General features: G+C 47.3%; 14 protein-coding genes across 15 annotated transcripts; 9 read left to right on the top strand and 5 right to left on the bottom strand.

The window, feature by feature from the left end:
- The first annotated feature begins 120 nt into the window (after nt 1-120).
- On the top strand, nt 121-705 carry LOC108152287. Its single transcript, XM_017281505.2, has one exon. It carries the CDS (start codon nt 140-142, stop codon nt 608-610), a length of 471 nt encoding a protein of 156 aa, XP_017136994.1. The 5' UTR covers nt 121-139; the 3' UTR covers nt 611-705.
- LOC108152284 (kinesin-like protein KIF18A) lies at nt 602-4,681 on the bottom strand. The gene is made up of 5 exons (XM_017281501.2): nt 4,215-4,681; nt 3,065-4,145; nt 1,208-1,991; nt 991-1,122; nt 602-918 (listed from the first exon to the last, which is right to left on the bottom strand). The coding sequence occupies exons 1-5, from the start codon at nt 4,514-4,516 to the stop codon at nt 812-814; spliced, it is 2,406 nt and encodes an 801-aa protein (XP_017136990.1). The 5' UTR covers nt 4,517-4,681; the 3' UTR covers nt 602-811.
- On the top strand, nt 2,141-3,063 carry LOC108152286 (ribosome-recycling factor, mitochondrial). Its single transcript, XM_017281504.2, has one exon. It carries the CDS (start codon nt 2,205-2,207, stop codon nt 2,988-2,990), a length of 786 nt encoding a protein of 261 aa, XP_017136993.1. The 5' UTR covers nt 2,141-2,204; the 3' UTR covers nt 2,991-3,063.
- Nucleotides 4,682-5,687: 1,006 nt separating the features above from the next.
- On the top strand, nt 5,688-8,534 carry LOC108152991 (protein FAM76A). Of its 2 annotated transcripts, XM_017282725.2 has the most exons (6): nt 5,688-5,853; nt 6,192-6,256; nt 6,326-6,439; nt 6,877-6,970; nt 7,236-7,649; nt 7,719-8,534. In XM_017282725.2, the coding sequence occupies exons 1-6, from the start codon at nt 5,767-5,769 to the stop codon at nt 8,118-8,120; spliced, it is 1,176 nt and encodes a 391-aa protein (XP_017138214.1). In that variant the 5' UTR covers nt 5,688-5,766; the 3' UTR covers nt 8,121-8,534. The 2 variants fall into 2 exon arrangements, with proteins under 2 accessions (XP_017138214.1, XP_017138215.1); XM_017282726.1 differs by lacking the exons at nt 5,688-5,853; nt 6,192-6,256; nt 6,877-6,970 and having other exon boundaries at nt 6,352-6,439.
- Nucleotides 8,520-9,294, bottom strand: LOC108152993 (adrenodoxin-like protein 1, mitochondrial). The gene is made up of 3 exons (XM_017282728.2): nt 9,152-9,294; nt 9,003-9,054; nt 8,520-8,942 (listed from the first exon to the last, which is right to left on the bottom strand). The coding sequence occupies exons 1-3, from the start codon at nt 9,258-9,260 to the stop codon at nt 8,591-8,593; spliced, it is 513 nt and encodes a 170-aa protein (XP_017138217.1). The 5' UTR covers nt 9,261-9,294; the 3' UTR covers nt 8,520-8,590.
- A 431-nt stretch (nt 9,295-9,725) lies between these two features.
- LOC108152992 (heat shock protein 67B3) lies at nt 9,726-10,704 on the bottom strand. The gene has a single exon (XM_017282727.2). The coding sequence runs from the start codon at nt 10,520-10,522 to the stop codon at nt 9,932-9,934; it is 591 nt and encodes a 196-aa protein (XP_017138216.1). The 5' UTR covers nt 10,523-10,704; the 3' UTR covers nt 9,726-9,931.
- Nucleotides 10,705-10,922: 218 nt separating this feature from the next.
- On the top strand, nt 10,923-11,709 carry LOC108153470 (rhodanese domain-containing protein CG4456). Its single transcript, XM_017283501.2, has 3 exons — nt 10,923-11,315; nt 11,374-11,533; nt 11,598-11,709. The coding sequence occupies exons 1-3, from the start codon at nt 11,111-11,113 to the stop codon at nt 11,650-11,652; spliced, it is 420 nt and encodes a 139-aa protein (XP_017138990.1). The 5' UTR covers nt 10,923-11,110; the 3' UTR covers nt 11,653-11,709.
- A 216-nt stretch (nt 11,710-11,925) lies between these two features.
- Nucleotides 11,926-12,871, top strand: LOC108153471 (heat shock protein 22). The gene has a single exon (XM_017283502.2). The coding sequence runs from the start codon at nt 12,184-12,186 to the stop codon at nt 12,715-12,717; it is 534 nt and encodes a 177-aa protein (XP_017138991.1). The 5' UTR covers nt 11,926-12,183; the 3' UTR covers nt 12,718-12,871.
- A 370-nt stretch (nt 12,872-13,241) lies between these two features.
- LOC108153056 (heat shock protein 27) lies at nt 13,242-14,120 on the top strand. Its single transcript, XM_017282828.2, has one exon. The coding sequence runs from the start codon at nt 13,298-13,300 to the stop codon at nt 13,898-13,900; it is 603 nt and encodes a 200-aa protein (XP_017138317.1). The 5' UTR covers nt 13,242-13,297; the 3' UTR covers nt 13,901-14,120.
- Nucleotides 14,121-14,506: 386 nt separating this feature from the next.
- LOC108153055 (heat shock protein 26) lies at nt 14,507-15,400 on the bottom strand. The gene has a single exon (XM_017282827.2). It carries the CDS (start codon nt 15,279-15,281, stop codon nt 14,667-14,669), a length of 615 nt encoding a protein of 204 aa, XP_017138316.1. The 5' UTR covers nt 15,282-15,400; the 3' UTR covers nt 14,507-14,666.
- A 244-nt stretch (nt 15,401-15,644) lies between these two features.
- On the bottom strand, nt 15,645-17,648 carry LOC108153054 (heat shock protein 67B1). Its single transcript, XM_017282825.2, has one exon. It carries the CDS (start codon nt 17,492-17,494, stop codon nt 15,938-15,940), a length of 1,557 nt encoding a protein of 518 aa, XP_017138314.1. The 5' UTR covers nt 17,495-17,648; the 3' UTR covers nt 15,645-15,937.
- Nucleotides 17,649-19,763: 2,115 nt separating this feature from the next.
- LOC108153482 (heat shock protein 23) lies at nt 19,764-20,644 on the top strand. The gene has a single exon (XM_017283521.2). The coding sequence runs from the start codon at nt 19,880-19,882 to the stop codon at nt 20,432-20,434; it is 555 nt and encodes a 184-aa protein (XP_017139010.2). The 5' UTR covers nt 19,764-19,879; the 3' UTR covers nt 20,435-20,644.
- A 1,002-nt stretch (nt 20,645-21,646) lies between these two features.
- LOC117186297 (heat shock protein 27-like) lies at nt 21,647-22,944 on the top strand. The gene has a single exon (XM_033386865.1). It carries the CDS (start codon nt 21,720-21,722, stop codon nt 22,395-22,397), a length of 678 nt encoding a protein of 225 aa, XP_033242756.1. The 5' UTR covers nt 21,647-21,719; the 3' UTR covers nt 22,398-22,944.
- Nucleotides 22,945-24,738: 1,794 nt separating this feature from the next.
- On the top strand, nt 24,739-25,622 carry LOC117186298 (heat shock protein 23-like). Its single transcript, XM_033386866.1, has one exon. The coding sequence runs from the start codon at nt 24,852-24,854 to the stop codon at nt 25,404-25,406; it is 555 nt and encodes a 184-aa protein (XP_033242757.1). The 5' UTR covers nt 24,739-24,851; the 3' UTR covers nt 25,407-25,622.
- The last annotated feature ends 598 nt before the right edge of the window (nt 25,623-26,220 follow it).

Genomic DNA, 26,220 nt, shown 5'->3' on the forward strand with positions numbered 1-26,220 from the left:
CTCAAAAGAACCACGAGACTGTCACATGCCACGGTCCCAGTCACGGCTCATACCCTTCGCCTTGCCACCAGCAGGTGGGTGGCTATAAAAGTGCACGTCGAACGCCGGGTAAACAAGCTTAACATTGAAAACAGAAGATATGTGGCTGCCGCTAATCTTTATTGCCTGTCTCACGGTTGCCAGCGGATCCGGGAGCGACGGAAAATCGGGCGCAGAGACAGCCTTTGTGCCGCGATATTCTCTGACGGCTGAAAACAAGAACAAGGAACTGGACCTGAGTCCAGACGGCGATCGGCAGAGGCCCTCCATCAGCGAGAACGGACATCCGACGCAGAAGCCCTGGCGACGCGGAGAATACGCCTACGACAGTGTTTACACAACTAACTGGCCAGCTCCTTCTGCTCCCAATGCCATGCTGGGCCTTCTCGGTCCCCTGCTGGCACCCGGGCTCCTTTTGATGGGCGTAAATCTTGGTGCGCTTCTCTACATGCTCCTTGGCCTGCTGGGTCTGGCCCCGCCTCGGAGCAATAGACATGCGACTGCGGACGACATTTACCGCAGAGACAGACATAATCTTGGTGATGGCAAGGAAGCGGCCATATATTTTTAGTTAAGCGCGAGACGCAGTTTTAATTTAAATTAAAAATTCATGTAAACAAAATATAAAGGGTGTGGTGTCTGTTTGAATAAAGTACTCAAGACGAATATGGTGGAAGGTTTCAAGTTTGGATGGGTTGGGTTAGCTTAAGCTAACTAACTAGTAAGCGAAAAAAAAAATATAAATCAAAACAAACGTAGAGGGCGTCCCTCCTCATTTCTTCAAGCGAAACGATGCGGCCCGATTGAACTTTACCAAAGGCGGCTCCTTATTTCCAGTTCCCAGTGGTTTACGGGTTAACGTTGGATTTCCCGACATTGCTGGGAATGGATGAAAGGAATGGGAATGAAATACCGAATAAAAGAACAGAAGAAGCCTTCTCTGGTACTAACCTTTTGCCACAAGGGCTCGCGGGCTCTTGCGCACATAATTTCCATTGAATTTTACGTTTTCCTTGGCTATTGAGGCCGCGGTCAGGGTTCGCTGCAGTCCTTGGGTAGTAAAGTTGCTAGACTTCAGCAGAACTGCAAGTGAAAAGCATTAATTAGGTTCAAATTACGTCTCGGCTGGGCTGGGCTGGGCTGGAAAAACTCGTCTATGAATAAGTACCTTGCTTGATCTTGTCGTTGCCACCGCGTACATTTTGGTCGGAGAGCAGATCTGTGACAATGCGTTGGTGGACATTTCGCTGTTTTGTGACCGTCGACGTCAGGGCATTGTAGGTAGTGCTTAGGACTTGCGTCTGGTTGAGATTATGTGGCTTCTTGAACGTCTTGTGCGCCTCGTCAGAGTCCGAGTCTGTTTCCAGGCTGTCGGTACTGTCCACACTCAAATGGAGATCATCGTCAATTTCAGCTTTCTGCACAAATTGGCGCTTTTTTGCACTGGCCGTTTTTGTAGTCGATTGTTCTTCGTCCTCCTCACTGGCTAGTAAACGCTTGTGCCCAGTCTTCTCAGTCTCGTTCGCTTCGAATTCTGTAGCGTTCGCCTCAGACTCAGCGAATCGCATTTTTAGGTGCAGACGATCGTAACATGCCTGTATCTCCGGTGTCAACTTCTCCGCATCCTCGAGACGATTGTACGTCTGGCACAGGACATCGCAAGCCGTGGTAAAGGATTTGCGTATAATGTCCGAGTTCTCCACCAGCTCCCGGTTGATCAAGTACAGGTGATTGCTGGATATATTCTGCTTTGCCATCTGCAGTTCGAGATCCTTCCTCTTCACATAAAGGCCAAGGATTTGCTGAAGCTTCGATTGATTGACCTCGCGCTTCAGACTCTCCACTTCCCGGTAGGCGTGCTGCACCTTATCTTGCCAGCTCGGCAGCTCTTCCGTGTATTTGTCGTTTTGATTAGCCAGTGTAGTCATATAGTTATTAAAACGTCGGTAATCCTAAACAAATTAATCGAATCATTCAATAAGTTCCGTTAAAACACAACTTAAAATTCAAGTAAGCCCGCGTATAGCATCGTTTCTTGACTATATTACGTCACGATATGTTACGTTACGTTAGTCCGATTTTTTCAAAGTTGGCAGCCCCAAGAAACAGCTGTTCAGATCACTCGCCGCCGCATTTACTCAAACAAATTTACAAAACTGAAACAAATGCTCAGGAATACGCTGCATTTAATAGCCCTGGGTGGGCGCACGGATCCAGTGCGGCGGTCACTGCTCCCTTGCACCGCCAGACTGTTGCCGGTAGAGAAGCGGGAGCAGCCGCAGCAAATACAGACCGGCTTGATGCAGGCGCGCGGTTATGCAAAAGGCAAGGACAAAAAGAAGGAGAAAGGCGGCAAAGGAAAGGCGGGAAAAGTGGAAATCAATGAGCAGCAACTGCGAGAGATTATCAATTTGGACAGCCTCAACACACAGATGGAAAGGTCGGTGCAGCAGATGAAGGAGGACTTTATCAAGCACCTGTCGCTACGCTCTACCAGCGGAGCCATTGACACGCTGCGCATCAAAGTGGACGGCGATGAACACGAGCTCCAGGAGCTGGCACAGATATCGCGAAAGAATCCTAAGACGATTATTGTCAACATGATTGCCTTTCCCCAAACCATTCCCGACGTGCTGAGGGCCATCGAGAAGAGCGGCATGAATCTAAATCCCCAGCAGGACGGCACGACACTGTTCATACCCATACCCAAGGTGACCAAGGAGCACCGCGAGAATCTGTCCAAGAACGCCAAGGCTCTGTTCGTCAAGTACCGGGATGCCATACGAAACGTTCAGAACGACCACATTCGAAAACTGAAGAAGCAGCCGGACGTCGGCAAAGATGATGCCTTTGCTGCCCAGACCCAGGTCACGGCCATTGGGGATAAGTTCATTGCCGAAGCGGACAAGCTGCTGGCCAGCAAGCAGAAGGAGCTGCTTGGCGATAATTAAGACTGATTGATGTGTTCGAGACCCGCTTCCGCTGATTCAAAAGCAAAATAAACTATTATCATTTGTTCACTTACCTCTTGGCACATCCGTTGGTCCTGGGACAACATCTTTCTGAACTCCTCAAGGTCTTTTTTCAGCGTCTGACGATAATTAATAATCTTAATCTTACTCCGTATGCCGATTACGCGTTCCTGCATCGTCTTAGCAGTGGCATATACAGCATCTATCCTGCCGTACCATGACTTCAGCTCCTGCGGATCGTAGCCATTGCTGCCTCCACGCTCTAGCTGAGCTACCTTCGCCTCCAACGCTTTGTTGCGCTCTTTCAGTCGCTCATTCTCGGCCATGACCTCGTCGATCTTCTTCACATAGAACTCGGTGGGCATTTTCGACTTGATCACGTTCTGCTTCAATGTGGTTCGGATCTTCTTCGCGCGACTAGCGTACTTCAAGGTGTTGTAGGTGTCTTCGTATGTAAGAGAGCTCATCGACACGTTGGCCACCATCAGAGTGCGGCAGTTGCCGCCTAGAGAGTCCTTAAGGATGCGTGTCAGGTTCGAGTCACGGTAGGGTATGTGCTTGAGGCCATCGGCCAACTTGTTGATGCAGTTTCCCAGTGCCAGAAGACTCTTGTTGATACTAGCACCTTCCTTGAAGCGCACACCAATACCCTTGGTGCTGGCCGCTCGTTCACTGCCAGCCAAATCAATCATCGACAGCTTGACAGTTCGCTTTGTGTCTGTTTTCCGATCAGTGATACGTATGTGCACCTGGAAGATAGCATGGGATCGCGAGCTCTCTGCGTTGGCATCGGTTGGGTGTTGAGTGCGATGCCCGTTTCCTAGGGCCAGCATCCGCAGCAATTCTTCCGCGCTGTATATGGGCGTCAGTCGCAGCCCGCTCACAACCACACCGTTGGAATCCTCACGTAGTTTTAGCGGACCCGACTTTGTGAGCAGATTCATAACATGTTCGTTGTACACCTCCAGGTATGAGACACCCACATCGAACTTCCTCGCATCACTTTGCGCTTGGATCTTCTCGAACAGGTCGCGCATGGTCAGAAACGTTATGCCGGGAGTTGCCTCGCTGCCCAGCATTGTGAATGTCTTCCCGGCTCCTGTAGCGCCATACACAAACACAGAGCAGTTGTACCTGTAAATACACACACACAATTAGGGATGTGAAATACTTGTAAACAAAGGCATGTGAGGCCACCCTTACCCATTGAGCACCGCGTCGACCAGCGGCGCCGTACACTCTTCAAATAGTTCCTGATTTGTGTTGTCTATGTCGAATACGCGATCGAATTCCATCGTCAGCTTCTTGTTCATGCGTTTTGTAATGTCGCGGTAATTCTGTTTGCTGCCATGGAAGAAGAATTCGTCGTCGTCTTCGTCTGGATCGAAAAGCAGCGCCGATTTATCCATAACCTTGATGATGCTCCTTTGCTGATGACCTAGCTCCTTAGCATTATACGGCCTTACGCGCACTGCCACCTTTATATTTGTGTGCTCCACAGGCATTATAATTTTATATCTGTTCGCAGAAGTTCTTTTAAAGATTCAATACGAAACCATACAGTTGTACCGCAAAATAATTTTCTTGTACAGGCTGGAAACGAGCGTTGTTGTTTGAATAGAAACTATCATTCCCTTTTGTAGGCGTCTTTCTCAAATTTGCTTTAGATCTGTATTTCCAGAGTTGCTACGATAAGTATCGATAGTGGAGTGCTGCCAGAAATTTTTGTGCACAGTAAAGTTATTTTTTTCAATCGGATAAAATTATGAGCTAGAACTGAGGGTCCTAGCTAGCTAATAATATTCGACGGAATATCATAATCGAGGAATATGTGGAATATAACTTGAATTCGTCAGTATATTTACGGTATATTTTGAAAATGAGACCGTATATTTCGGTATTCACTTGAATCGGTAATAACCAGTAGGAAACACTGACTCCCGGCAACACTAATTTTCATACCCTAGGGAAAAGGATATTATAGAATTGAGAAAGTGTTTGTCATCCCAGGCTCCGTAGGTATCAGGATCGAGATATATATATACACTATACTAATGATATGCATGAATATGTCGAAAACATATAAATTTGAAAAAATTTCTTTACTAATTACGTTTTAAAAACAGTTTGAAACACAGGATCTTCATATTCAATTAACGACATAGGGTATACAAAGGTTATACACGCATCAAGTCTTCAAATACCAGCAACATTGCGACTGTTTTGTTTAACTATTTTGTTTATACCTTGTTTTAGTCAAAATACAATATAAGCAAGGACTAAAAACTACCCAGCCAGAATTTTTCTACGAAATATAAAAATTGAACAATATGAATGCTTATCCTCTTTCGTTATTTTGTGTGACCTATTTCGCTAATACCTCTTTTTGTTTGACCTATTTCCTTGAAACCTTTTTTCAGACAAAATCCAATAAAACCAAGTGGGTAAAATAAGCCAGTCAGGTAGAAAATTGATTCATTAATCGTATAATATTATGTGGGCAGGGCTGAGGGTTCTATTTAGCTAGTAATATTCGACGGAATATCATAATCGAGGAATATGTAGAATAGAACTTGAATTCGTTAGTATATTTACGGTATGTTTTTAAATGAGACGGTATATTTTGGTATATATCTGAGGGTCGGACGGTTATTTATCGATAAATCCGCGACCGATATATCCACTGCATCCCGGAACAACAAGTTTTTTTTTTTAACTCTAGCACAAAATTCAATTGCACGCAAATATCATAACCATGAGTGCAAAAGTATTATTCGCTTGCTCCAAATGTTTCTCGCGTCATCCATACGAAGAATTATCCTCGGGACAGCAACTTTGCAAGGTGAAAAGCGAATGGCAGAGACAATTAAATAAAGAAAAAAAAAAAGAAAAAATAGCATGACTGTGGCCCTAACAAAATGCAGTAAACAAAAGTTTTGATGTTTGTGTGTGTTTTATCTTGGCAAGCGACAGCAATGACGCGTCGCTTTGTTGCGAAAATTTTGCTGCGCATTTTAAGTGAAAATGGATGGCAAGAAGAAGCAGCGTCTGTCGCGGCCACAGCGTCAGTCGTTTGTCGTCGGTGGCTGCTGTCTGCTGCTGTGACTAATAAACAACCCGAACAGCACAGAAAAACATCCGCAGCATTTACTAAACCTACATTAACCTTGATTTTCGCAGGGCTGCCGTGGTTCTACCTCAATTGTTAAATGTACTTACTGCCGCTCGGAGTTTCAACCCGCCACGTAAGTTGAATGGATCCCCAGCCTGATAATGACCCTCTCTATTGAGTCTCCCATACATGTACTTCACAGCAAATCACAGAGTGCCTGTAAAAAATGCGAACACTATCTGGGAAAATACGGTAAGCCCAGTCCGTGCGAGTGCTGCAAGATTGTGGCTGCCTTCGCGGGGTCCAAGTGCATGAGGTATGTTCACTTCTTGATTTCTCCTAGTTTGTATAAACTGAAACACAACTCTCGAGTAAATCTTTTGGTAAAAGTAGTTTGGTTCTATTCTGAGCAATGTATGGCCGTGTAATTTGAATGCACAATGTAAGAAAAAATCTTGAATATTCGAATTCTATTTTTCTTAAGTTAAACCACAGCTGTATATCGTTTTCTACGATACCAATCCCCATAGCCTAGCTACCCAACTAATTGTGCCTTCAAAGTACATGACTTTGTAACTCCTTCAGTAGTAGACTCTTCTTTCTTGATTTTCTATCTATTGTATCAAAGAACCAGTCAAAACCAAACAATACAACGTCTCTTATGAACGCAAAACATTTTTCTTCTTCTCTTTTCTGCTGCCACGTGTGAAAAAATTTAACAAACTCAAAATCACACAAAATCATGCAAAATAGATGCGCCAGCTACGAGGCAAAGTATGGACCACCAGTCCACTGCGACGAATGCAAGCTGCGATCAGCCTTTGACAGGCGCGACGAGAACAAAAAGGTCAGCGTCCTTCACCCTCTCTCACTGCACCCGGCCAAGGAGCGCCCTTCGGAAGCAGCCCTTAATGTTAAAACCATAAATTTAAGACAAATATATGTAGAAAAATCGAGCGTGTTAAACTGTACCAATGCTGCTCGCCACTTCGTCGATTTGCACGAACCTAAGAATCATGTATTTGCGTTCATAAGAGACCAAATCTAGTCTAAGATTAGGGCTTAAGCCTTTGTAATCGCCCTTAATCAATCACGTTTCGTTTCGCTTCCAGGTCAATGGAAAACTCCTCTGCTGGCTGTGTACCTGCGCCTACAAGCGTGCTGTGCTGAAAGCCCAGCAGGAGGGCCGAATACCCATGTCCAAGAAGCGGCCGCATGAAAAGTCGTCTTCCTCGCACAGAGACAGCGCCTCGGCAAAGAAGCCCTCGCGCAACGAGCTCGGCAAGAGTGGCGGGAGCAACAATGCCGGCGGCGTTACGGCGGTGAGCGGAGCTGGATTGGATCTTCCGGACAAGATATCACGCGGTAACAGCGGCAACGGCACAATTGCAGCCCCGGCTGCCATCACTGTGGACACTAATTCGTCCGATCATGTGGTGGCCATCACATACCTTAAGGAGCGCATCGCCAGCCTGGAGAAGCGTCTCAATCAAAAAGACAAAGAACTGCTGGAGAAGGATAAGCAAGTTAGTAACGCGCATGTCTTTCTATGACTAAATATCTGCTAATATCTGCTCATACTCTCTCCCTATTAGTTGACCGAGCTGAAAGGCAAGAACTTCGAAAAGGAAAATGACATGCGCAACAGGCTGAAGGAGGTCGAGCGTCTGCACGACATGAAGGTTGATAACTTGAACCGCAAAATTTCCAGTCTGATCAAGGACCTAGCCATCTTGAAAAGGAGCTGCAAAAAGGGGCCCAGCGGGCCCAGCAAGGCAGAAAGGGAAGCTATCAAGCGAGAGAATCTGTCGCCCAAAGAGGAAATTATCACGGCTGCACCAGAGAAACAACAGACCAAGACATCCGAGCCCGCCGACCTGGACAAGGACGAGAAGAGTTGCGACCGTGAGGAAGAGCGCAGCGAGCAAGAGGATCGCGCCAGTGTTCGATCGCGCTCCGCCTCAGGCTCCAGCAGCCCCAGTCCGTCATCAAACTGAGAGAGCGCCCTATTCTCCACCCAGACCAGTGTGCAACATTTCAATCCCTACGACACACACGCACACACACACACACATACGCATGGTTGTAGGATTTGCTGCACTGCTCTTTTAGTTTTTTTGCTATTAAAGTTTATATTTTTGTACTTTGCTTTAATTGTAATATAGTTTTATCAGATGTTTTACAAACACTTTTATGTCGCTCATCCCAATCCCCACAGCGCAGAAGACGCGAATGTTTCACCTGTTTCTGTCCACTGCTTTCCCCAAAATTGTCATCATAGAAAATGTAATATTATAGGCTCCACTTAACGAATTCTACTTTAGTTTAATTCACGATGGAATGACGCAAAGCAAATCGAAAGCATTGTATACATTTTCAGAAATATACAAGTTGGGAACGATATATATATACTCAACTCGCGTGTTTATTTAACATTTAAAGCTAATTAACAGTGACCAGAGCGGGACTAGTGGGGCTTGGGCTTGTGCCCGTCCACGTAAAAGTTTCGCGTTGCCTTGGGCAACTGAAGTTCGATGCCATCCATGCTCTTATCGAGCAGGATTTGGCAGCCGAGGCGCGAGTTCTCACGCAGAAAGGGAGCCATGTCCAGCAGATCGTCCTCCTTCTCCTCGGCCTCCTTTAGTTTTTCGAGAAAATTGTGATCCACGTAAACGTGGCAGGTGGTGCAGGCTAGCGAAGCCTCGCAGGCGCCCTCCATCTCGATGCCGTGACGATGGGCCAGGTAGAGCACATTGTCTCCGACTTTTCCCTGCACTTTGGTGCGCTTTCCGTCCTTGTCAACATACGTGATGTTTACTCTGCGTTGCAGGGAGCTCCCCGTTAATGGAAGACTTAAGAAGGATGACGGTTCTACTCACATTTCATCTGGAGACTTGGGATCTTGCCACTCGTACTCGCCATGCCGCAGCCCTGCAAGGGTGGAGAGATAACCATTTCATAATCTTAGATACCGATTACATTCAATTTACAGTGAATTCGCTCCTGATGGGCATTCCGGTCTACTTACATCGTGTGGTGTGCAGAGCCTTGATGGACGTAAGACGGGAGGTTTTGACTATATGTTTTCCGACTAATTTGCAGGAATTGCCCGACCGCCGCAAAAGTAAACAAAACATTTTTGAGGTTACTATTTGGTTAGGGATGGTCGATAGCCGTGTACCTGTTACATTGCAGAAATATTTTTAAGCTCCCAGTCCCTGAGAAAGCCCCTGAGAGGGCTGAACAATTACGAATACTGGATATACAGATTTCTTTGCTCCCTGTTTGTAATGATTTCTATAAAATGTCGCTGATTCAAAGCTGTGAAACTTTATTTTGGGGAAAAGTCGACATACATCACTAAAAGTCCGACATATCGATACCTTTATTTGGCGCCCTCTCATTTGAAACTGAAAATGCAAGAAAAAGGCTTATTGGGGAATAATTATTGGGAAAAGCTTTCAACGGGGTGGCGATCTATTTTGCATATGGATATATGCTATGCATGTCTTTTAGTCCCTAAAGTTTCCATATACATACATTTTAAAAGCCCAATGGATGCAAATGAAAAAAGAAACCCCCCAAAAGAACAACGGGAGCGCTTCGATAATTATATTCCTTTATTAATACTGAATTTTGATTAGTCTTAAAATTGGCTTTAATTGGACTTTAAAATGTTGTTGGTAGTTATTAATGAATAAATTTGGTGCATAATTTGCGTCTTTTTAGTGCAACGACAAAAAAAAGAGAGAGTCTTGGGAAATCACTTGGCGGCTGATGGCGCGTCTGTTTTTTGAGGCTGAGCTTTTTACTTGGCCTCGGAGGGAGGCGAGGCTGACTGCTCCTTGTTTCCATTGCCATTCTGAAAGAGATCGGACGGGCCCACGTGCTTGATAGTTATGACACGCTCCTTTGGTTCATCCTCGGACACCAGAGGTGGCACAGTTATGGTGAGGACGCCGTCCTCAGTTAAAGTGGAAGCCACTGCATCCGCATCGTACTCCTTGGGCAGCGGATAGCGGCGGACAAAGTGGCGCGACACATGTCCGTGATCATCCTCGCGCTCCTCATGCTTGCCCTCCACCACAATGCAGTCGTTGACCAGCTTCACGGTCAGCTCGCCGGGCTGGAAGAGCCCCACATCGAGATTCACCTCAAAATTGCCCTTCTTGTCCCCGGCACGAATGGCACCCAGAGCGGCCAGCTCGCCGCTCCGTTTCTTGGCCACCAGTTGATGAGCATGGGCACCCATCCGGGCAATCAGTCCCAGCGTGTGAAGATCCAGCTCGTGGGGCTGTCGCGAGTGCGCGCGGCGGTACATGCGATTGGGGAACATGTCGTGGCCGTAGTACATGGAGTCGGGTGAGTCCAGATTCAAGACAAACGGAATATCTGGCATTTTTTCGAAGTTTTTCTTGATTTAGATTCTGTATCTGGTGGAAGTTCACTGAACCGACGACCTGTTTTCCCTGTAATACTGTGAGGGGTTGTTTTACCAGCAGGGGGTGAATACTACGGTAGGCGGTCGCTACTGTTTCGCGAACTATTTTCCCTGAATTTTCCGACTCAAATGTGGAGTTTCCTGGGCGCGCGACTCCTTTTTATAAGCACCACTGGCAGGGGAAAGAAAGCTTGTGCTGCAGAGCTTTATTCGCAACAGAACAGAGGAACATTCTGGGGGTCTGCTTCGAGAAACAGGGCACAGGCAGGACTCGAATCTGAGCTGCTTTATGGTATTTAGTAGAACTTACATATGTATGTATGTTCTAGGATCTAAATCTCTGTATATAGCAAGCACTGACTGGGAGATAGATCCATATCGAGTTTGAAATTTGAAATTCAATATGGATCTGGGGGACAGCATTCAGACGTAACCCGAACCTCGACGCTATGTCAATTAGAGGCCCCACTGGCGTCAACAACAACGGCACACAAAAAACAAGCTGATAAGCAGACGTAGGCAAACAAATCACGATTTAGACAGAAAATGTATCTTTCAGTGCGAGCGGGAAAGTCAGTTCCGTACCGACTGGCATACCAATTGAACGCCATCTTCCGCCCGCTGTGCAACATGGCCACATATGAACAGGTTAAGGACGTGCCCAATCACTCGGAGATCTATCTGATCGATGTGCGGCAGAAGGAGGAGCTGCAACAGACGGGCATTATTCCAGCCAGCCTCAACATACCCTGTAATAACGTAGCCCCAAGGTTGTCGAAAGTTTTAATAGAAAATCTTCGACTTTTCAGTGCCAGAGCTGGACAAAGCCTTGTGTATGGATAGCAAGGACTTCAAGAGCCGCTACGGAAGGGACAAGCCGGGCAAGGATTCCAAGATCATATTCTCCTGTCGCTCGGGTAAACGGGTGCTGGAGGCCGAGAAAATTGCCAAGGCCCAGGGTTTTACAAAGTGAGTAGAAATGCATTATTTTTGCCTTACAGTTACTTAACACGGAACTTAAATTTTCCCACAGTGTGGTTATTTACAAGGGCTCCTGGCTGGAGTGGGCCCAAAAGGAGGGTCTCTAAATTTATTAGTAAGATTTAAAATTTATGTACAATAAAATTGAATGAAGAAAGTCAAAATAAATTTGAGCTTTTCTACTAACGCCAAAGCTTAGCCATACATGCAAACACAAGAGCACACACATGCACTTTAGCAACGCTAGTCGTCTCGCTTTCACTATAGCTCTCTTCAATTGCTCTCTCTGTCGAAAGCACTGACACTGACCTACCGCAAGAAGCAACCAAAATGAGAGAGAGAGAGAGATATGTACAAGCAAATAAACCGAAAGCTGTCTATGGAGTGCTCTAGAGACATCTCCCTGTTGCTAGAAGCCACCCAGTGCCACCACCACCACATTGACCGCTCAAAATTGCATCAGACGTAGTACGCCAAGAAAGTTCCGGATGTTTCTATACACTAGCGGCGACACGTATAAATAGCTGGCACAGAGGGCCGGCACTCGCAATTCAACAAAAGCCCAGCAAGATAGCACCTCACATACTGAGAGAGCTAGCAAGAGAAATTTCAACAGTTTAAGTGAAGATTTCATCAGAATGCGTTCCCTACCGATGTTCCTACGCATGGCCGAGGAGATGTCCAGGATGCCACGCCTGTCGCCTTTCCAGGCCTTCTTCCACGAGCCGCCCGTTTGGAGCGTGGCTCTGCCCCGCAACTGGCAGCAGATCGCCCGCTGGCAGGAGCGGGAGTTCGCTCCCCCGGCCACCGTCACCAAGGAGGGCTACCGGCTGACTCTGGACGTGAAGGACTACAACGAGCTGAAGGTGAAGGTGCTGGACGAGAGCATTGTCCTGGTCGAGGGCAAGGCCGAGCAGCAGGAGGAGGGCGATGCCGGAGGCTACAGCTCGCGGCATTTCATGCGGCGCTTCGTTCTGCCGCAGGGATACGAGGCCGACAAGGTCACCTCCAGCCTGAGCAGCGATGGTGTTCTAACGATCAGTGTGCCCAATCCTCCAGCTGTACAAGAGGCCCTCAAGGAGCGTGTGGTCCCCATCGAGCAGACTGGCGCTCCGGCCGGGAAGGCCGCTGGCCAGGTGGAGGAGGAAAGCACAGAAACCAGCAAGCAGTAGGGCGACCCAATGCTCTATGGAAGGAGATGACTCCTGACTGAAGTGAATTGAAAGCTAGTGATCCCTTTTAACCTATGACCTACTCCATATGTTAGCCCTACAAGTACTCCCTTAGTTTAAATACGGAAATACATACAAGATAATGATAAACGAACGCAGGAACTATCGTTTTATTTCACCATAGTGGCACAAACCTTTGGCTGTGCCAAAATCACCTACTGGCACATCCCGTAGATCAACCGAAAAACTTTCGTTTGATTTTGCCCCCAGTCGCCCTTTCCCCATCCCCCAGCACTCTGCTTGGTGACGTAGACGCCACTTGACGCGGGTCCAATTGGCCACGCTCGTGTGTGTCTCGTTGGCCTTCCTTCTCGCGGGTAGTCTCGCTGCACTTGGCCGACCCGAGGCGCATCGGCTAGGATGAGTCATAGCTGTCCCATCCCCATTCGCATCCGGCGCTGCATCCGACATTGGGCGAGGCCACCCGGTCATCTATAAAAGAACTAACAGCGGCCAAGACAAATTTTATAAGAAATCTGAACGCGAAAGCGAACGAGTCGTTACCAAATCCCGCAAAGAAATGACTCTGGTGCCGACCACATATCGCGATCTGTCGCGCGAACTGGACAGACCCCGTCCGCTGTACCAGGCTCCTTACGACTTCCAGATGTATCCGTATCTCTGGGACGATCCGCGGGTCTGGTGGCCCGCCCACCACAGTAGCAGGAGCGACCTGTTGCGGCCCATGGACGAGCTGGTGACGCGTCGCGTCCGGAACCAGCTGATACAATCCAATCCCTACGATTGGGCCTATCCGATGCGTTGGGACAATTACTACTCCGGCGAGCGGGTGCACGTGGACGAGAAGGGCTTCCGCGTGGACATCGATGTGCGGCAGTTCCATCCGCACGAGATCGTGGTCAAGACCAACGACGACTATGTCATCGTCCAGGGCAACCACAACAGACGGAGCGAGGGCTCCAACGGCCTGGTAGAGCGACACTTTGTGCGGAAGTACCTCCTGCCGCGAGGCTACAACGCCAACGAGGTGATCTCCGACATATCCACGGACGGAATCCTCACCATCAAGGCCCCGCCGCCGCCTCCATCCAAGTACTACAGTCCGGGCGAGCGTATGATCCGCGTCCACGAGACAGGCAAGCTGGCCCTGCCCTGGAAGTAGATGGAACCCCTGTTCCCCAATCCAACTCTAAGCCCATCCCATAGGAGGGACACACGTACCATCCCCACTCATAAAAAAACGCGCCAAACTCAAGGTGAACTATTTTTGGGCTAGCAGGCAGAGGCAAGTGCAAACGAAATTTCAATTGGATTCTAATACATAAATACAATTTGTACCCGTGGGTAATATAAAATGCGCAATAAATTAGACCTACATGATATTTTTTGGGTTTATGGGTAGGACGGATGCGGCTGGTTGCGCCCAAATGAAAGTGTGCATAGTGGACGTTATATGTGGAAATATTGGCGAATACAATAACAGACTTTTACAGAAGGTTTTCCTTGGTAAGGTCTCTCAGCCAGAATCAAACTGATGATACATAATTTGTGCTTGCTAAAGGGCATCTAACAAAAATAAGTTACTATGTAATCAGCTTCTTAAAATAGGGCGCTAGGAATTACAATCTTAGTAATCGAAGAGAAGAAAATATGCCTTAGTAGCTTCTAAAATGACAAAGTTAATCAATTAATCAAAGCTTCGGATTTAGCGTTTCCCTTTAAAAAACAAAACAGCCTAAGAAATCACTCAGTTACGTTGATTTTTCACACCAGGTGTATACATACATATTTAATAAATTATTTCTCAAGTCTTTAGCTCGTTACAAATGCGTTTTGAATAAATAGGTTACAGATTCAGGTATGTGAGGGAATGATGGGTGTGGATTGACAATGCAAGAACTTGATATCATTGATGGCATTTTGGCATTCTACTTGGAGCTGCCATTGGCAGAGCCGTTCTCCTTGCCCTTATCCTCGACGGCATTCTGCTTGACATTCAGATGGGCGGGTCCCACCTGCTGGATCTGGATGAGACGCTCCTTGGACTTGTCCGCGATGGGTAGCGGCTTCGGAATGCTCACAGTGAGCACGCCGTCGGAGGACAGCTGGGAGACGACCTTCTCCGGCTCGTAGCCCTGGGGCACCTGGTAGCGACGCACGAAGTGACGCATGATGTGGCCATGATCGTCCTGTCGCTCCTCGTGCTTGCCCTCGATCATGATGGACTTGTCCACGACCTTGACGCTGAGCTCACTTGGTTTGAACTGGGCCACGTCCATGCACACCTGGAATCCCTCCTTGCCCACATGGGTAACGGGCCAGTGGATGTCGTTGTTCTTGGCAATGTGGCGGCGCGCCGCCATCACCTGTCCCGCCGGCGAGGCCGCACACATCGGTGAAGCGCACGGGCAGCCGTTGATGGAGTGGCGCTGGGGCATGATGAGATGGTGGGAATGCGGATGCATGCCCAGGCCAAACTCGTAGATGGGGCTGCGGGGCTCCTGCAGCTCGTCGACCAGAGAAATCAGTGTAGACAACGCCATTTTGTGGTATAAAATTAACTGTATAAACGTTTAGGTTATGTTTTAAAAGAATGCACTCGCTTTGCTTTGCTGTTTGCACGGTGGAAGTCAACGGTTGTTTTAGTCCGCTTTGATCTGTCGCTGCGGCTTTTATAGCCGCCGCAGCCCCTTCGCTCTTCTAGAAGCGTCTGGCAGTTTCTGGGAGTGTGTGTGTGTGTGTGTGTCAGAAAGAGAGAGCTAAAGCGAGAGAGCAAAAAAGCTTTCGGTCGTTCACCATATGTTTGTGTATGTGAGAGCAAAAATTGTTCCCCCTTGTTCGTGTGTGTGTGTGTGTTGTGTGTGAGGGAGAAAGAGTTACCGGCAAAAAAAAGCAACGCCGCTCACTTCGAATTCTCTTAATTTGTTTTTATTGTAAGTACATTAAGTGGTTTTTCCTCTAAGTTTTACTGGAATACTTGTAGTTGTTGTCACATATTTTTTAGGAAATCATACTGCTATCCCGCTCGCGTAGTAATTGAGTCGACATCATCTCCCTCTTTTTCATCATACTTACATAGCTTCTATCTCTGTCTGTTTATAGCGAAATGCCAAAAGAGAACACAGGAAACATTTACGAATAAAACTCACGCATACATACATATTATTTTTCTCTTTCTCTTTTCGTTTTCTTTCAGTCTTCACTTTGCGGCCACCTCTTCGGTTTTTGCCGCAGCTGCTCCATTCTCCCCACCGGCAGAGGCTCCGTTTTCCCCGCCCACTGCGGCTGCACCGTTCTCCCCCCCGTCTGCAGCCGGCTGATTTTTGGCCAGAAGTATGGCAGCATCGACGGCAGCCAGCTCCTCAGCCCCCTTGCTCGGCTTCTCCACCTTCTCGGGCTCCTTCTCCTGCTGCTTCTCTTCCCCTACCGCTTTGGCCGTGGCGGCCATGGGCATGTCCTCATCATCACCGACAACGGGCGCCACATCGGTATTGCCGTTGCCGCTGCTTCCATTGTTGGAGCTGACGGCCACGTCGTTGGCATTGGGCTCGGTTTTGGCCTCCTCCTCGGAGCTGCTCACCACAGCTGCAGTCGGATTGGGAGGAGAGTCCTCCTTGGGAGTGGAAGCCTCGGCAGTAGTTGCCACTTCCATGGACTCGGACTCTACCTTCACGCCATTATTGGCATTGGAATTGGAAGTTGTAGTGGAAGTGCAAGTGGTGGATGTAGTGTCCACTGCTTTTGCTGCAGCCTCAGCTGGAACTGCAATGTCGGCAGCGACGTCGACGTCAGCAGCGGCTGCTACAGCCTCTGCCTGGCCATTACCGTTGCTCTCCGGGGTGGCTGCTGCTGCTGCTGCTGCTGCTGCTGCTCCTGCTGTTGGTGTTGGTGTTAGGGCGGCGACGCTCTTCGGCTCTGCCTCTGCCTGTGCATGTGCCTCTGTTGGAACCGGTTTCGGCGTCTGCGCATCCTTCGGCTGCAGCTGCGACTGCAAAAGCTGCTGGATGTCGACGATGCGCTCGAGCCGCTCCACACCCGCCTTGTTGGCGGGCGGAGGGGGCGGTGGTGCCTTGACGGTGAGAATGCCGTCCGAGGAGAGCGTCGAGTGGACCTCGGCCGGATCGAAGCCCTTGGGCAGCATGTATTTCCGGATGAAGTGCCGCGAGATGACCCCGTGACCGTCCTCCTTCTCGTCGTGCTGGCCCTCAACCACGATGCAATTGTCTATGGTGCGCACCGTCAGCTCCCTGGCGGAGAACTGCTTCACGTTCATGCTCACCTGGAAGCCGTTGCGGTTCACCACGGAATAGGCGGACTTGCTGGCCGTGGCCGGGGAGGTGGGAGTGGTTCCTCCAGCTCCAGCCCCTGCACCGACTCCTGACCCGCTACCCTTCTCCCCCAACTCCTTCTCCAGCTCCAGCAGCGACTTATTGCAGCAGACGGTCTTCGCCCCCGCCACCCGGTTGTAGGGGTGATGACGATGATGCGGTGCTGGTGACGCCGCGTGTTGGCCCTTGATGGGCACCCACAGCACCGAAGAGGTTGTCGTGGGGCTGGTTCCCAGGCCCAGGCGCAGGGCGGGGCGGCTCAGCTGTGGGGCGTACGGGTGGGAGTGCGTCTGCGTCTGTGCCTGTGCCGGGACTTGGTGCTCCAGCGGATACATACCGAAGCCCAGGTCATCGATGTCCATGGCCAGGCTGCGGTTAAAGTCGTGCAGCTCCTCGGCCAGATCGAGTATGAACGGTATTAGCGACATTTTCCGAAACCGATTCCGTATCTGGGATTTAATCTGCTGTGCTATACTCTGGCAGTTGGATTTGTATGTGGATTTGGACTTGGACTTGGACTTCGAGTTGGAGTTGGACCTGTCTGGGGAGCTGCACGCGCGATCCGTTCTGGCCTCTAACTGGATTACGTTTGAGGGCTTATGGCTGAATGCCGGCGTTTTTAAGCGGCTGTGCAGCGCTGAATGGAAAACAGTCCAGTCTGGAAGGAAAGGTCTGGCCTGGAAGTCCGCCGCCTCTGTGGCTGTCTCTGTCTCTCTATCTTCGTCTCATGAAAAAAGATAGAAACCCACCGAAAAGGGGGAGAAGCTGGGATCTCCCGTCCCCTCCTTATGTGCAGTCTTATTTACTTACCCAGTTTTCGGGGCGGAACTGAACATTGTCCCCCCGCCGTAGATAGAAATTCGATTCTCAAATCCCTCTTTCAGATACTATTCCGCAAACCGAAGAGAACAAAGAAAGTATTCCAGCCGAAATAAAAAACCAGGCTTGGGCCGGCAAAAGCAGGGTAAACCGGCTCTCCATTGAGACAGGGGTCTCTATACCCCAGGAGATATCATCTCTACATAATGCAAATATACTCACATACATACATACATATGTACACATATGTAAATTGCTGCAGTTGAATTCCATTCCAGATGCCGGGCGAACAGCTGAGAGCGCACACAAAACGAAGTCTCGTGCCGGGCTGCGAGGCCGGCGAACGGAGCAACTACAACAACAGCTGGTTTTCGCTCTGCTGGAAGGCACTGTACGGTGCGGTGGGGTAGGGCAGGAAGGGTGGCGTAGTGGGACGGCGTCGCGTAATCATGCGCACTCACGACGTCTGGAGCGGAGTACATACATACATATGTACATATGTATATGCACGTACCATTACATAGGACTTGGCAACAGTGTGTGCATCTGATGCATCATCTGCACATACATACATCTGTACATGTGTATTTCAGTGTGTGCGTGTGGGCAACCGGTTACACACACCTACATACACATGCACAAACACACTCACACCCTCCCCAGACTAGAGCCAGACAGACTCCACAGCGCAAAGTGGAGTCTTGAATGACTGGCAACAATTAAATGGGAGCACATCCAGGAGCAGAAGAGTATGCAAGGCGGCATGGGGGGATCCACGTTGTGTGTATCCGTGGAATAGCAATAAGAGAGATTGCTACGTGACTCCCTATGTATGTATGTATATATATCCGTACTTACATGCATATGTACGTACTTGCCTCCTTATGTACTCCAGGGAAACAGTGTACGAGAGATTTCCCCACATAAAAAGTTACCTTCAGTTCAGGAATAGACATTTTCCATTTGCGTTGCTGAAAAATGGTGTAAATTTGGGGCTTATGTACTGCTATGAAGAAAAAACAATGTCATAAATGAAATACATAATATCGGTGAAAAGAGTTTTATATGGCTTATGTTTCATGGATTGGACGTTGCTCAAACTGACACCAGGGAAACTTTTAAATTGGGAAACCAAATCCTTGCTTCCTGTAAATTTCCTTAGAACTTTGATTAATAAAGGTTATCAAATTGTATATAGTTTTTGTGGTTAACGAATAGCTCCTTCAAGAAACTTCTAGAAATTTCCTTTTCTTTAAGTTCTTTTTGTAATGATGTAAATACAAAAACAAAGTACATATTTATATGCTTAAATCTGTACAGACTATCCGTATTTCCTGCTGTTCTTACCTTCCCCACTCTATCCCTATTTACTACGGCTCTCCCTGTATCTGTTCTCTATTCCGTATCTGTGTCTGTCTGATTATATTCCTAGGTGAAAAAATAGCCATCAAGAAAATTCTAGATATTTCCTTTAAAATTGCCAATAAAATCTGGCAAATCGAATTGTCTTTTTCTTAGTCTTTCTTAATTAAATTGCACCGAGTGCTTCCAGAATAATCCAGAACCTTTGCCTTTCGTGGTATTTTCCCTTACTTTTCATCCTTTATGGGCTGTACATAATATTTGGCCGTGCCTCTGATGATGGGACTTGTTATTCCACATGGCTCGCCCCGCCGCTCATTCCTTATCATTTTCCCAGCGATACTCTCGCTTTCATTGGGCAGATAATGCGTAATTTCTGCGATTCTGCCAGAAAGAGATAGAAGCTTCGTGCAGTTTCTAGATGTTGCCACGCCGCACACAGACAAAACACACACGCAAACTGCCCTCGAAGTAGAGCTGCCACCACTCAGCTGTCGTCAGAGTATAAATAGCGGGCGCTTTCGTTCGGACCGGCATCAGTTGAATTCAAACCGTCAAACCGTTAAAGCGTCAGCCAAAAAAGCTTTCTCTCAGAGAATACTACTGCAAGGAACCGTTAAAGCAAGAATAAGATGGCAAACCTACCGTTACTTTTGAGCCTCGCCGACGATCTGGGTCGTTTGTCGATGGTACCCCTCTACGAGCCCTACTACTGCCAGCGCCGCCGGGGCAATCCCTACCTGTCGCTGGCTGGACCCATAGAGCAGCAGCTGCGCCAGCTGGAGAAGCAAATGGGCGCCGGAGGACCCTCGGGAGCCATGCCCAATGTGGGCAAGGACGGCTTCCAGGTTTCCATGGACGTGGCCCATTTCAAGCCTAGCGAACTGAGCGTCAAGGTGCAGGATAACTCTGTCCTGGTGGAGGGAAAACACGAGGAGCGCGAGGACGATCATGGCTTCATCACACGCCACTTTGTCCGGCGCTATGCTCTGCCCGAAGGATACGACGCCGAGAAGGTGGCCTCCACCCTGTCTTCGGACGGCGTGCTCACCGTGAGCATCCCCAAGCCGCCGGCCATCGAGGACAAGGGCGCCGAGCGGGTTGTCCAGATCCAGCAGGTGGGACCCGCCCACCTCAACATCAAGCAGAATGAGCAGCTGGAGCAGGACAACGGCACTGACAAATAAGAGGAGCCATTGAAACCATCCTAGATTTAATCACAATCAAAGACCATAATCTGTTTTATACGTTGTAGTTATCCTTGGACACTCGCACCAGTTATAATGAGTGTCCTTCAGTAATGTAATCTTAGTTTTAAACAAAATGACTGTAATTTCCGTTGGATTCCTAACACTACCAATACAATATACCACAAATATATATACCCTTAAAATATACTTTAATCACTCTTTTTCTGGTTTGAATGATTGAATGGGCCAAAATCATCGGATGTGTGTGTGCACTCCATCCGATCTATCACCAATATTTCAGACGTGAGTGTACATTTCTTACTGTTCTCTTCGCTCTCTGGACGTATAATCAGCTGATTTTACCATCGCTGCATTTGTACATGTTTATGTGTAAATACGCGGTACAAGTATGTACATACATATTTTGAAAAAGTAAATACATAAATAAATTTTCGAAATATGTATTTAACTTTTCCCGTATAACTTTTTTTGTATTATTGTATATTTGTGCAATTTAGGACTCTTTTTTGTTAAAAGTCAGTCTGCCTTCCTTTCTGTGTGCGTGTATGTGGGTTTAACAAGTTCATACTTTTGCACATTGCCACATGCAGCTGACACAGCAACCGACTGCACATATTTTTTAAAATTCTGCTTTACTTGAGATTTCTCAGCAGCAGCAGCCGCAGCAGCAGTGGCTGAAAAAATGTTTGGCACAAAAAAAAAAACGCAAGCACAACTACACGCTCGTACATACATATGTATGTGTACATATAAAACAGAAACGGCGCAGGTTCAATGTACTTTCCAGCTAATATCAATGCACTGGGCTGCGCCACAGACAGCAGCACGAACGTGACTTTAAACATTTAAACAATTGAATTTACAACAACTTCGATAAGAAAAGAAAATGATTTAAATAAACGTGTTTGTATGCATGTATATACATATGTATGTTCTTACATATGTACATATGTATGTATGTATGTATGGCTATTTAATTTGCGTTGAGAATCTCCCAGAAATTGCAAGAACTTTCTCACACACACACACACACACAGTCAACCACCGGCATTGCGGTGGTGCCGGCTGTGCCAGAAAGAGCGCGAGAGAGAACGAGAAAACAGCTTGTTGCTTGCGCCAGTGTGCGTGAGCAGAGCGTCGGTATAAAAACCCGACGTCAAGGGCGACCAGTTAACAGTTGCATTTCAAATCATGTAAAAGCACCAACGCTGGAGAATTGTTTTTTGTCCATACAAAGAGTTTTGTGAAAAGAAATATAAAAATGTCGCTTGTTCCACTATTGAGCCTGGCCCGCGAGCTCGACCATGACTACCGCAGCGCCTACAACGAGTGGGATCATTTCCTGGAGGATGACTTTGGCTTCGGGGTCCACGCCCACGATCTGTTCCAGCGTCCACGTCTGATGTTGCCTCACCACGGCTCCACCCTGGGGCGCCGCCGCTTCCTGCCGTACGAGCGCAGCCACCACCATGGACATCCCCATCAGTTGGTAACCCGACGTCAGTCAGGCGGAGGCCAGAACTCGCTGATACCGGCCATCGGCAAGGATGGCTTCCAGGTCTGCATGGATGTGTCGCAGTTCAAGCCCAACGAGCTGACTGTGAAAGTGGTGGACAAGACCGTCGTGGTCGAGGGAAAGCACGAGGAGCGCGAGGACGGGCACGGCATGATTCAGCGCCACTTTGTGCGCAAGTACACGCTGCCAAAGGACTTTGATCCCAACGAGGTCGTGTCCACTGTCTCCTCGGACGGCGTGCTCACCTTGAAGGCGCCCCCGCCGCCCAGCAAGGAGCAGCCCAAGCAGGAGCGCATCGTTCAGATCCAACAAACCGGTCCTGCGCACTTGAGCGTCAAGGCCCCCGAGGGGGCCGGAGCTGCAGCCGCCGCCGATGGCAAGACCGAAAATGGCGGCGGTGAGAAGATGGAGACGGGCAAGTAGACGGAGCGGAGCGAAGAGGAGGTTTCGCTGGCGAAAGCGGAGTGTTGCAGCACTGCTCGGAGAGTGCAAGACTAAAAGGATGCCGTTAGACCATCTCACACACAAACAGACACGAACATCGTACTTCACGCCCCAACACACACAAATACACATAAAAGGCACACTTGTCATCACATTTTAGAGTTAAGCGATTTTAAAATCCCATTAAGTAATAAACGATTTGTATTAGTCGCTATAATTAGGCTACGAATATACATACATACATATGTATCTTTAATTACTGGAGAATAGATTACTGGAATAGACATTTTCCATCTGCGTTGCTGATAAATGGTGTAAATTTGGGGCCCATGTACTGCTATAAGGAAAAAACAATGTCATAAATGAAATACATAATATCGGTGAAAAGAGTTTTATATGGCTTATGTTTCATGGATTGGACGTTGCTCAAACTGACACCAGGGAAACTTTTAAATTGGGAAACCAAATCCTTGCTTCCTGTAAATTTCCTAAGAACTTTGATTAATAAAGGTTATCAAATTGAATCTAATTTTTGTGGTAAAAAATAAGTTCCTTCGAGAAACTTCTAGAAATTTCCTTTTCTTTAAGTTCCTTTTCTTAAGTAAAATAAATATATTAAAACGAAGAAATATATGATGTAAATACAAAAAGAAAGTACATATTTATATGTTTAAATTTGTACAGACTATCCGTACCTCCGTATCCGTTGTTCTTACCTTCCCCACTATCCCTATGTACTACGGCTCTCCCTGTATCTGTTCTCTATTCCGTATCTGTGTCTGTCTGATTATATTCCTAGGTGAAACGAGGGGGAACGTTGTGGGTTACTGTTGCGACCGCAACTCTACATTAATACCCGATACATAGTCAGTATGGCTACATTGAGCGACAATGTGTGCGTGCGGGAGAGACAGAAAACGTGTCTGAACGTGTCGTCGGGCGCTGCTTAGCCACTGCAAATTGATTTGTTCCTTTTGGTTTTAATAATGATCCGATCTGATCCAGATTCCGCAATCTGGTGGATATGGTCATTCTCCATGATTGTGCGTTTTTAGTTTTTTCGTATCTTCAATATTGTGGATGCCATAGATTTCCGTCCTTTATGGAGGCCGAAGGGGGTGGGGCGAAATTTTGAAATACACATGTAGCAGTGAGATCTAGCACGAGTGTTGATACCAAGTTTTGTTGCTATAGCCTTAATAAGTTCCGAGTTCTATGGATGCCACACATTTTCGTCCTTTGCGGAGGCAGAAGGGGGTGGGGCGAATTTTTGAAATACACCTGTTCAGGTTTGATATCACAGGAGTGTGGATACCAAATTTAGTTTCTCTAGCTCTTATAGTCTCTGAGATCTAGGGGCTCACTTTTTGCGAGAAAGAATGAAATTGTTTTCTTCATTATGGCTATAATAATAATAAGATCTGGCTCAGATTCCGCAGTCTAGAAGATATAGTCATTCTCTACGATTCTTTTTGTTTTCTTGTATCTTTGAAATTGTGGATGCCACAGATTTTCGCCCTTTGTGTTTTGAAATAAACTTGTAACAGTGACATATAACAGAAGTCTGGATACAAAATGTCGTTGCTCTAGCTTTTATAGTCTCTGAGCACTAGGCGCTCATAGAGACGGACAGACAGACAGGGCTCAATCGACTCGGCTATTGATGCTGATCAAGAATATATATACTTTATGGGGTCGGAAACTCTTCCTTCTGGACGTTACACACATCCATTTTCACCACAAATCTAATGTATGTACATATGTATGTACACACATATGTATGTACCCCTATACACATTTTGAGTATCGGGTATAAAAATAGCCATCGAGAAAATTCTAGATATTTCATTAAAAATTGGTCAGGATTTGCGGAAAAATCATGGAAATAAAATCTTGCAAATTAAATTGTCTTTTTCTTAGTCATCAACTAAAGTTACTGCTGAAACGCTGGAGCATGAAACTGTTAATTAAATTGCACCGAGTGCTTCCAGAATAATCCAGAACCTTTGCCTTTCGTGGTATTTTCCCTTACTTTTCATCCTTTATGGGCTGTACATAATATTTGGCCGTGCCTCTGATGATGGGACTTGTTATTCCACATGGCTCGCCCCGCCGCTCATTCCTTATCATTTTCCCAGCGATACTCTCGCTTTCATTGGGCAGATAATGCGTAATTTCTGCGATTCTGCCAGAAAGAGATAGAAGCTTCGTGCAGTTTCTAGATGTTGCCACGCCGCACACAGACAAAACACACACGCAAACTGCCCTCGAAGTAGAGCTGCCACCACTCAGCTGTCGTCAGAGTATAAATAGCGGGCGCTTTCGTTCGGACCGGCATCAGTTGAATTCAAACCGTCAAACCGTTAAAGCGTCAGCCAAAAAAGCTTTCTCTCAGAGAATACTACTGCAAGGAACCGTTAAAGCAAGAATAAGATGGCAAACCTACCGTTACTTTTGAGCCTCGCCGACGATCTGGGTCGTTTGTCGATGGTACCCCTCTACGAGCCCTACTACTGCCAGCGCCGCCGGGGCAATCCCTACCTGTCGCTGGCTGGACCCATAGAGAAGCAGCTGCGCCAGCTGGAGAAGCAAATGGGCGCCGGAGGACCCTCGGGAGCCATGCCCAATGTGGGCAAGGACGGCTTCCAGGTTTCCATGGACGTGGCCCACTTCAAGCCTAGCGAACTGAGCGTCAAGGTGCAGGATAACTCTGTCCTGGTGGAGGGAAAACACGAGGAGCGCGAGGACGATCATGGCTTCATCACACGCCACTTTGTCCGGCGCTATGCTCTGCCCGAAGGATACGACGCCGAGAAGGTGGCCTCCACCCTGTCTTCGGACGGCGTGCTCACCGTGAGCATCCCCAAGCCGCCGGCCATCGAGGACAAGGGCGCCGAGCGGGTTGTCCAGATCCAGCAGGTGGGACCCGCCCACCTCAACATCAAGCAGAATGAGCAGCTGGAGCAGGACAACGGCGCTGACAAATAAGAGGAGCCATTGAAACCATCCTAGATTTAATCACAATCAAAGACCATAATCTGTTTTATACGTTGTAGTTATCCTTGGACACTTGCACTAGTTATAATGAGTGTCCTTCAGTAATGTAATCTTAGTTTTAAACAAAATGACTGTAATTTCCGTTGGATTCCTAACACTACCAATACAATATACCACAAATATATATACCCTTAAAATATACTTTAATCACTCTTTTTCTGGTTTGAATGATTGAATGGGCCAAAATCATCGGATGTGTGTGTGCACTCCATCCGATCTATCACCAATATTTCAGACGTGAGTGTACATTTCTTACTGTTCTCTTCGCTCTCTGGACGTATAATCAGCTGATTTTACCATCGCTGCATTTGTACATGTTTATGTGTAAATACGCGGTACAAGTATGTACATATGTACATATTTTGAAAAAGTAAATAAATAAATTTTCGAAATATGTATTTAACTTTTCCCGTATAACTTTTTTTGTATTATTGTATATTTGTGCAATTTAGGACTCTTTTTTGTTAAAAGTCAGTCTGCCTTCCTTTCTGTGTGCGTGTATGTGGGTTTAACAAGTTCATACTTTTGCACATTGCCACATGCAGCTGACACAGCAACCGACTGCACATATTTTTTAAAATTCTGCTTTACTTGAGATTTCTCAGCAGCAGCAGCCGCAGCAGCAGTGGCTGAAAAAATGTTTGGCACAAAAAAAAAAACGCAAGCACAACTACACGCTCGTACATACATATGTATGTGTACATATAAAACAGAAACGGCGCAGGTTCAATGTACTTTCCAGCTA

Source organism: Drosophila miranda, chromosome XR (assembly GCF_003369915.1).
Source record: "Drosophila miranda strain MSH22 chromosome XR, D.miranda_PacBio2.1, whole genome shotgun sequence".
NCBI lineage: Eukaryota > Metazoa > Arthropoda > Insecta > Diptera > Drosophilidae > Drosophila > Drosophila miranda.

Excerpts from the sequence above, each read along its gene's own strand:
- LOC108152284 (XM_017281501.2), bottom strand. The coding sequence starts at position 4,516 with ATGCCTGTGGAGCACACAAATATAAAGGTGGCAGTGCGCGTAAGGCCG. Across the intron at positions 1,992-3,064 it reads ACCAACGGATGTGCCAAGAG|GATTACCGACGTTTTAATAA; the intron begins GTAAGTGAACAA and ends TAATTTGTTTAG. Across the intron at positions 1,123-1,207 it reads CAACGACAAGATCAAGCAAG|TTCTGCTGAAGTCTAGCAAC; the intron begins GTACTTATTCAT and ends TTTCACTTGCAG.
- LOC108153482 (XM_017283521.2), top strand. The coding sequence starts at position 19,880 with ATGGCAAACCTACCGTTACTTTTGAGCCTCGCCGACGATCTGGGTCGT.
- LOC117186297 (XM_033386865.1), top strand. The coding sequence starts at position 21,720 with ATGTCGCTTGTTCCACTATTGAGCCTGGCCCGCGAGCTCGACCATGAC.
- LOC108152287 (XM_017281505.2), top strand. The coding sequence starts at position 140 with ATGTGGCTGCCGCTAATCTTTATTGCCTGTCTCACGGTTGCCAGCGGA.
- LOC108152993 (XM_017282728.2), bottom strand. The coding sequence starts at position 9,260 with ATGTTTTGTTTACTTTTGCGGCGGTCGGGCAATTCCTGCAAATTAGTC. Across the intron at positions 9,055-9,151 it reads GGCTCTGCACACCACACGAT|GGCTGCGGCATGGCGAGTAC; the intron begins GTAAGTAGACCG and ends CCACCCTTGCAG. Across the intron at positions 8,943-9,002 it reads CCCAAGTCTCCAGATGAAAT|AGTAAACATCACGTATGTTG; the intron begins GTGAGTAGAACC and ends CCTGCAACGCAG.
- LOC108153470 (XM_017283501.2), top strand. The coding sequence starts at position 11,111 with ATGTATCTTTCAGTGCGAGCGGGAAAGTCAGTTCCGTACCGACTGGCA. Across the intron at positions 11,316-11,373 it reads AGCCAGCCTCAACATACCCT|TGCCAGAGCTGGACAAAGCC; the intron begins GTAATAACGTAG and ends TCGACTTTTCAG. Across the intron at positions 11,534-11,597 it reads AAGGCCCAGGGTTTTACAAA|TGTGGTTATTTACAAGGGCT; the intron begins GTGAGTAGAAAT and ends ATTTTCCCACAG.
- LOC108152991 (XM_017282725.2), top strand. The coding sequence starts at position 5,767 with ATGAGTGCAAAAGTATTATTCGCTTGCTCCAAATGTTTCTCGCGTCAT. Across the intron at positions 5,854-6,191 it reads CGGGACAGCAACTTTGCAAG|GGCTGCCGTGGTTCTACCTC; the intron begins GTGAAAAGCGAA and ends TGATTTTCGCAG. Across the intron at positions 6,440-6,876 it reads GCGGGGTCCAAGTGCATGAG|ATGCGCCAGCTACGAGGCAA; the intron begins GTATGTTCACTT and ends CATGCAAAATAG.
- LOC108153055 (XM_017282827.2), bottom strand. The coding sequence starts at position 15,281 with ATGGCGTTGTCTACACTGATTTCTCTGGTCGACGAGCTGCAGGAGCCC.
- LOC108152286 (XM_017281504.2), top strand. The coding sequence starts at position 2,205 with ATGCTCAGGAATACGCTGCATTTAATAGCCCTGGGTGGGCGCACGGAT.
- LOC117186298 (XM_033386866.1), top strand. The coding sequence starts at position 24,852 with ATGGCAAACCTACCGTTACTTTTGAGCCTCGCCGACGATCTGGGTCGT.
- LOC108153471 (XM_017283502.2), top strand. The coding sequence starts at position 12,184 with ATGCGTTCCCTACCGATGTTCCTACGCATGGCCGAGGAGATGTCCAGG.
- LOC108153054 (XM_017282825.2), bottom strand. The coding sequence starts at position 17,494 with ATGTCGCTAATACCGTTCATACTCGATCTGGCCGAGGAGCTGCACGAC.
- LOC108152992 (XM_017282727.2), bottom strand. The coding sequence starts at position 10,522 with ATGCCAGATATTCCGTTTGTCTTGAATCTGGACTCACCCGACTCCATG.
- LOC108153056 (XM_017282828.2), top strand. The coding sequence starts at position 13,298 with ATGACTCTGGTGCCGACCACATATCGCGATCTGTCGCGCGAACTGGAC.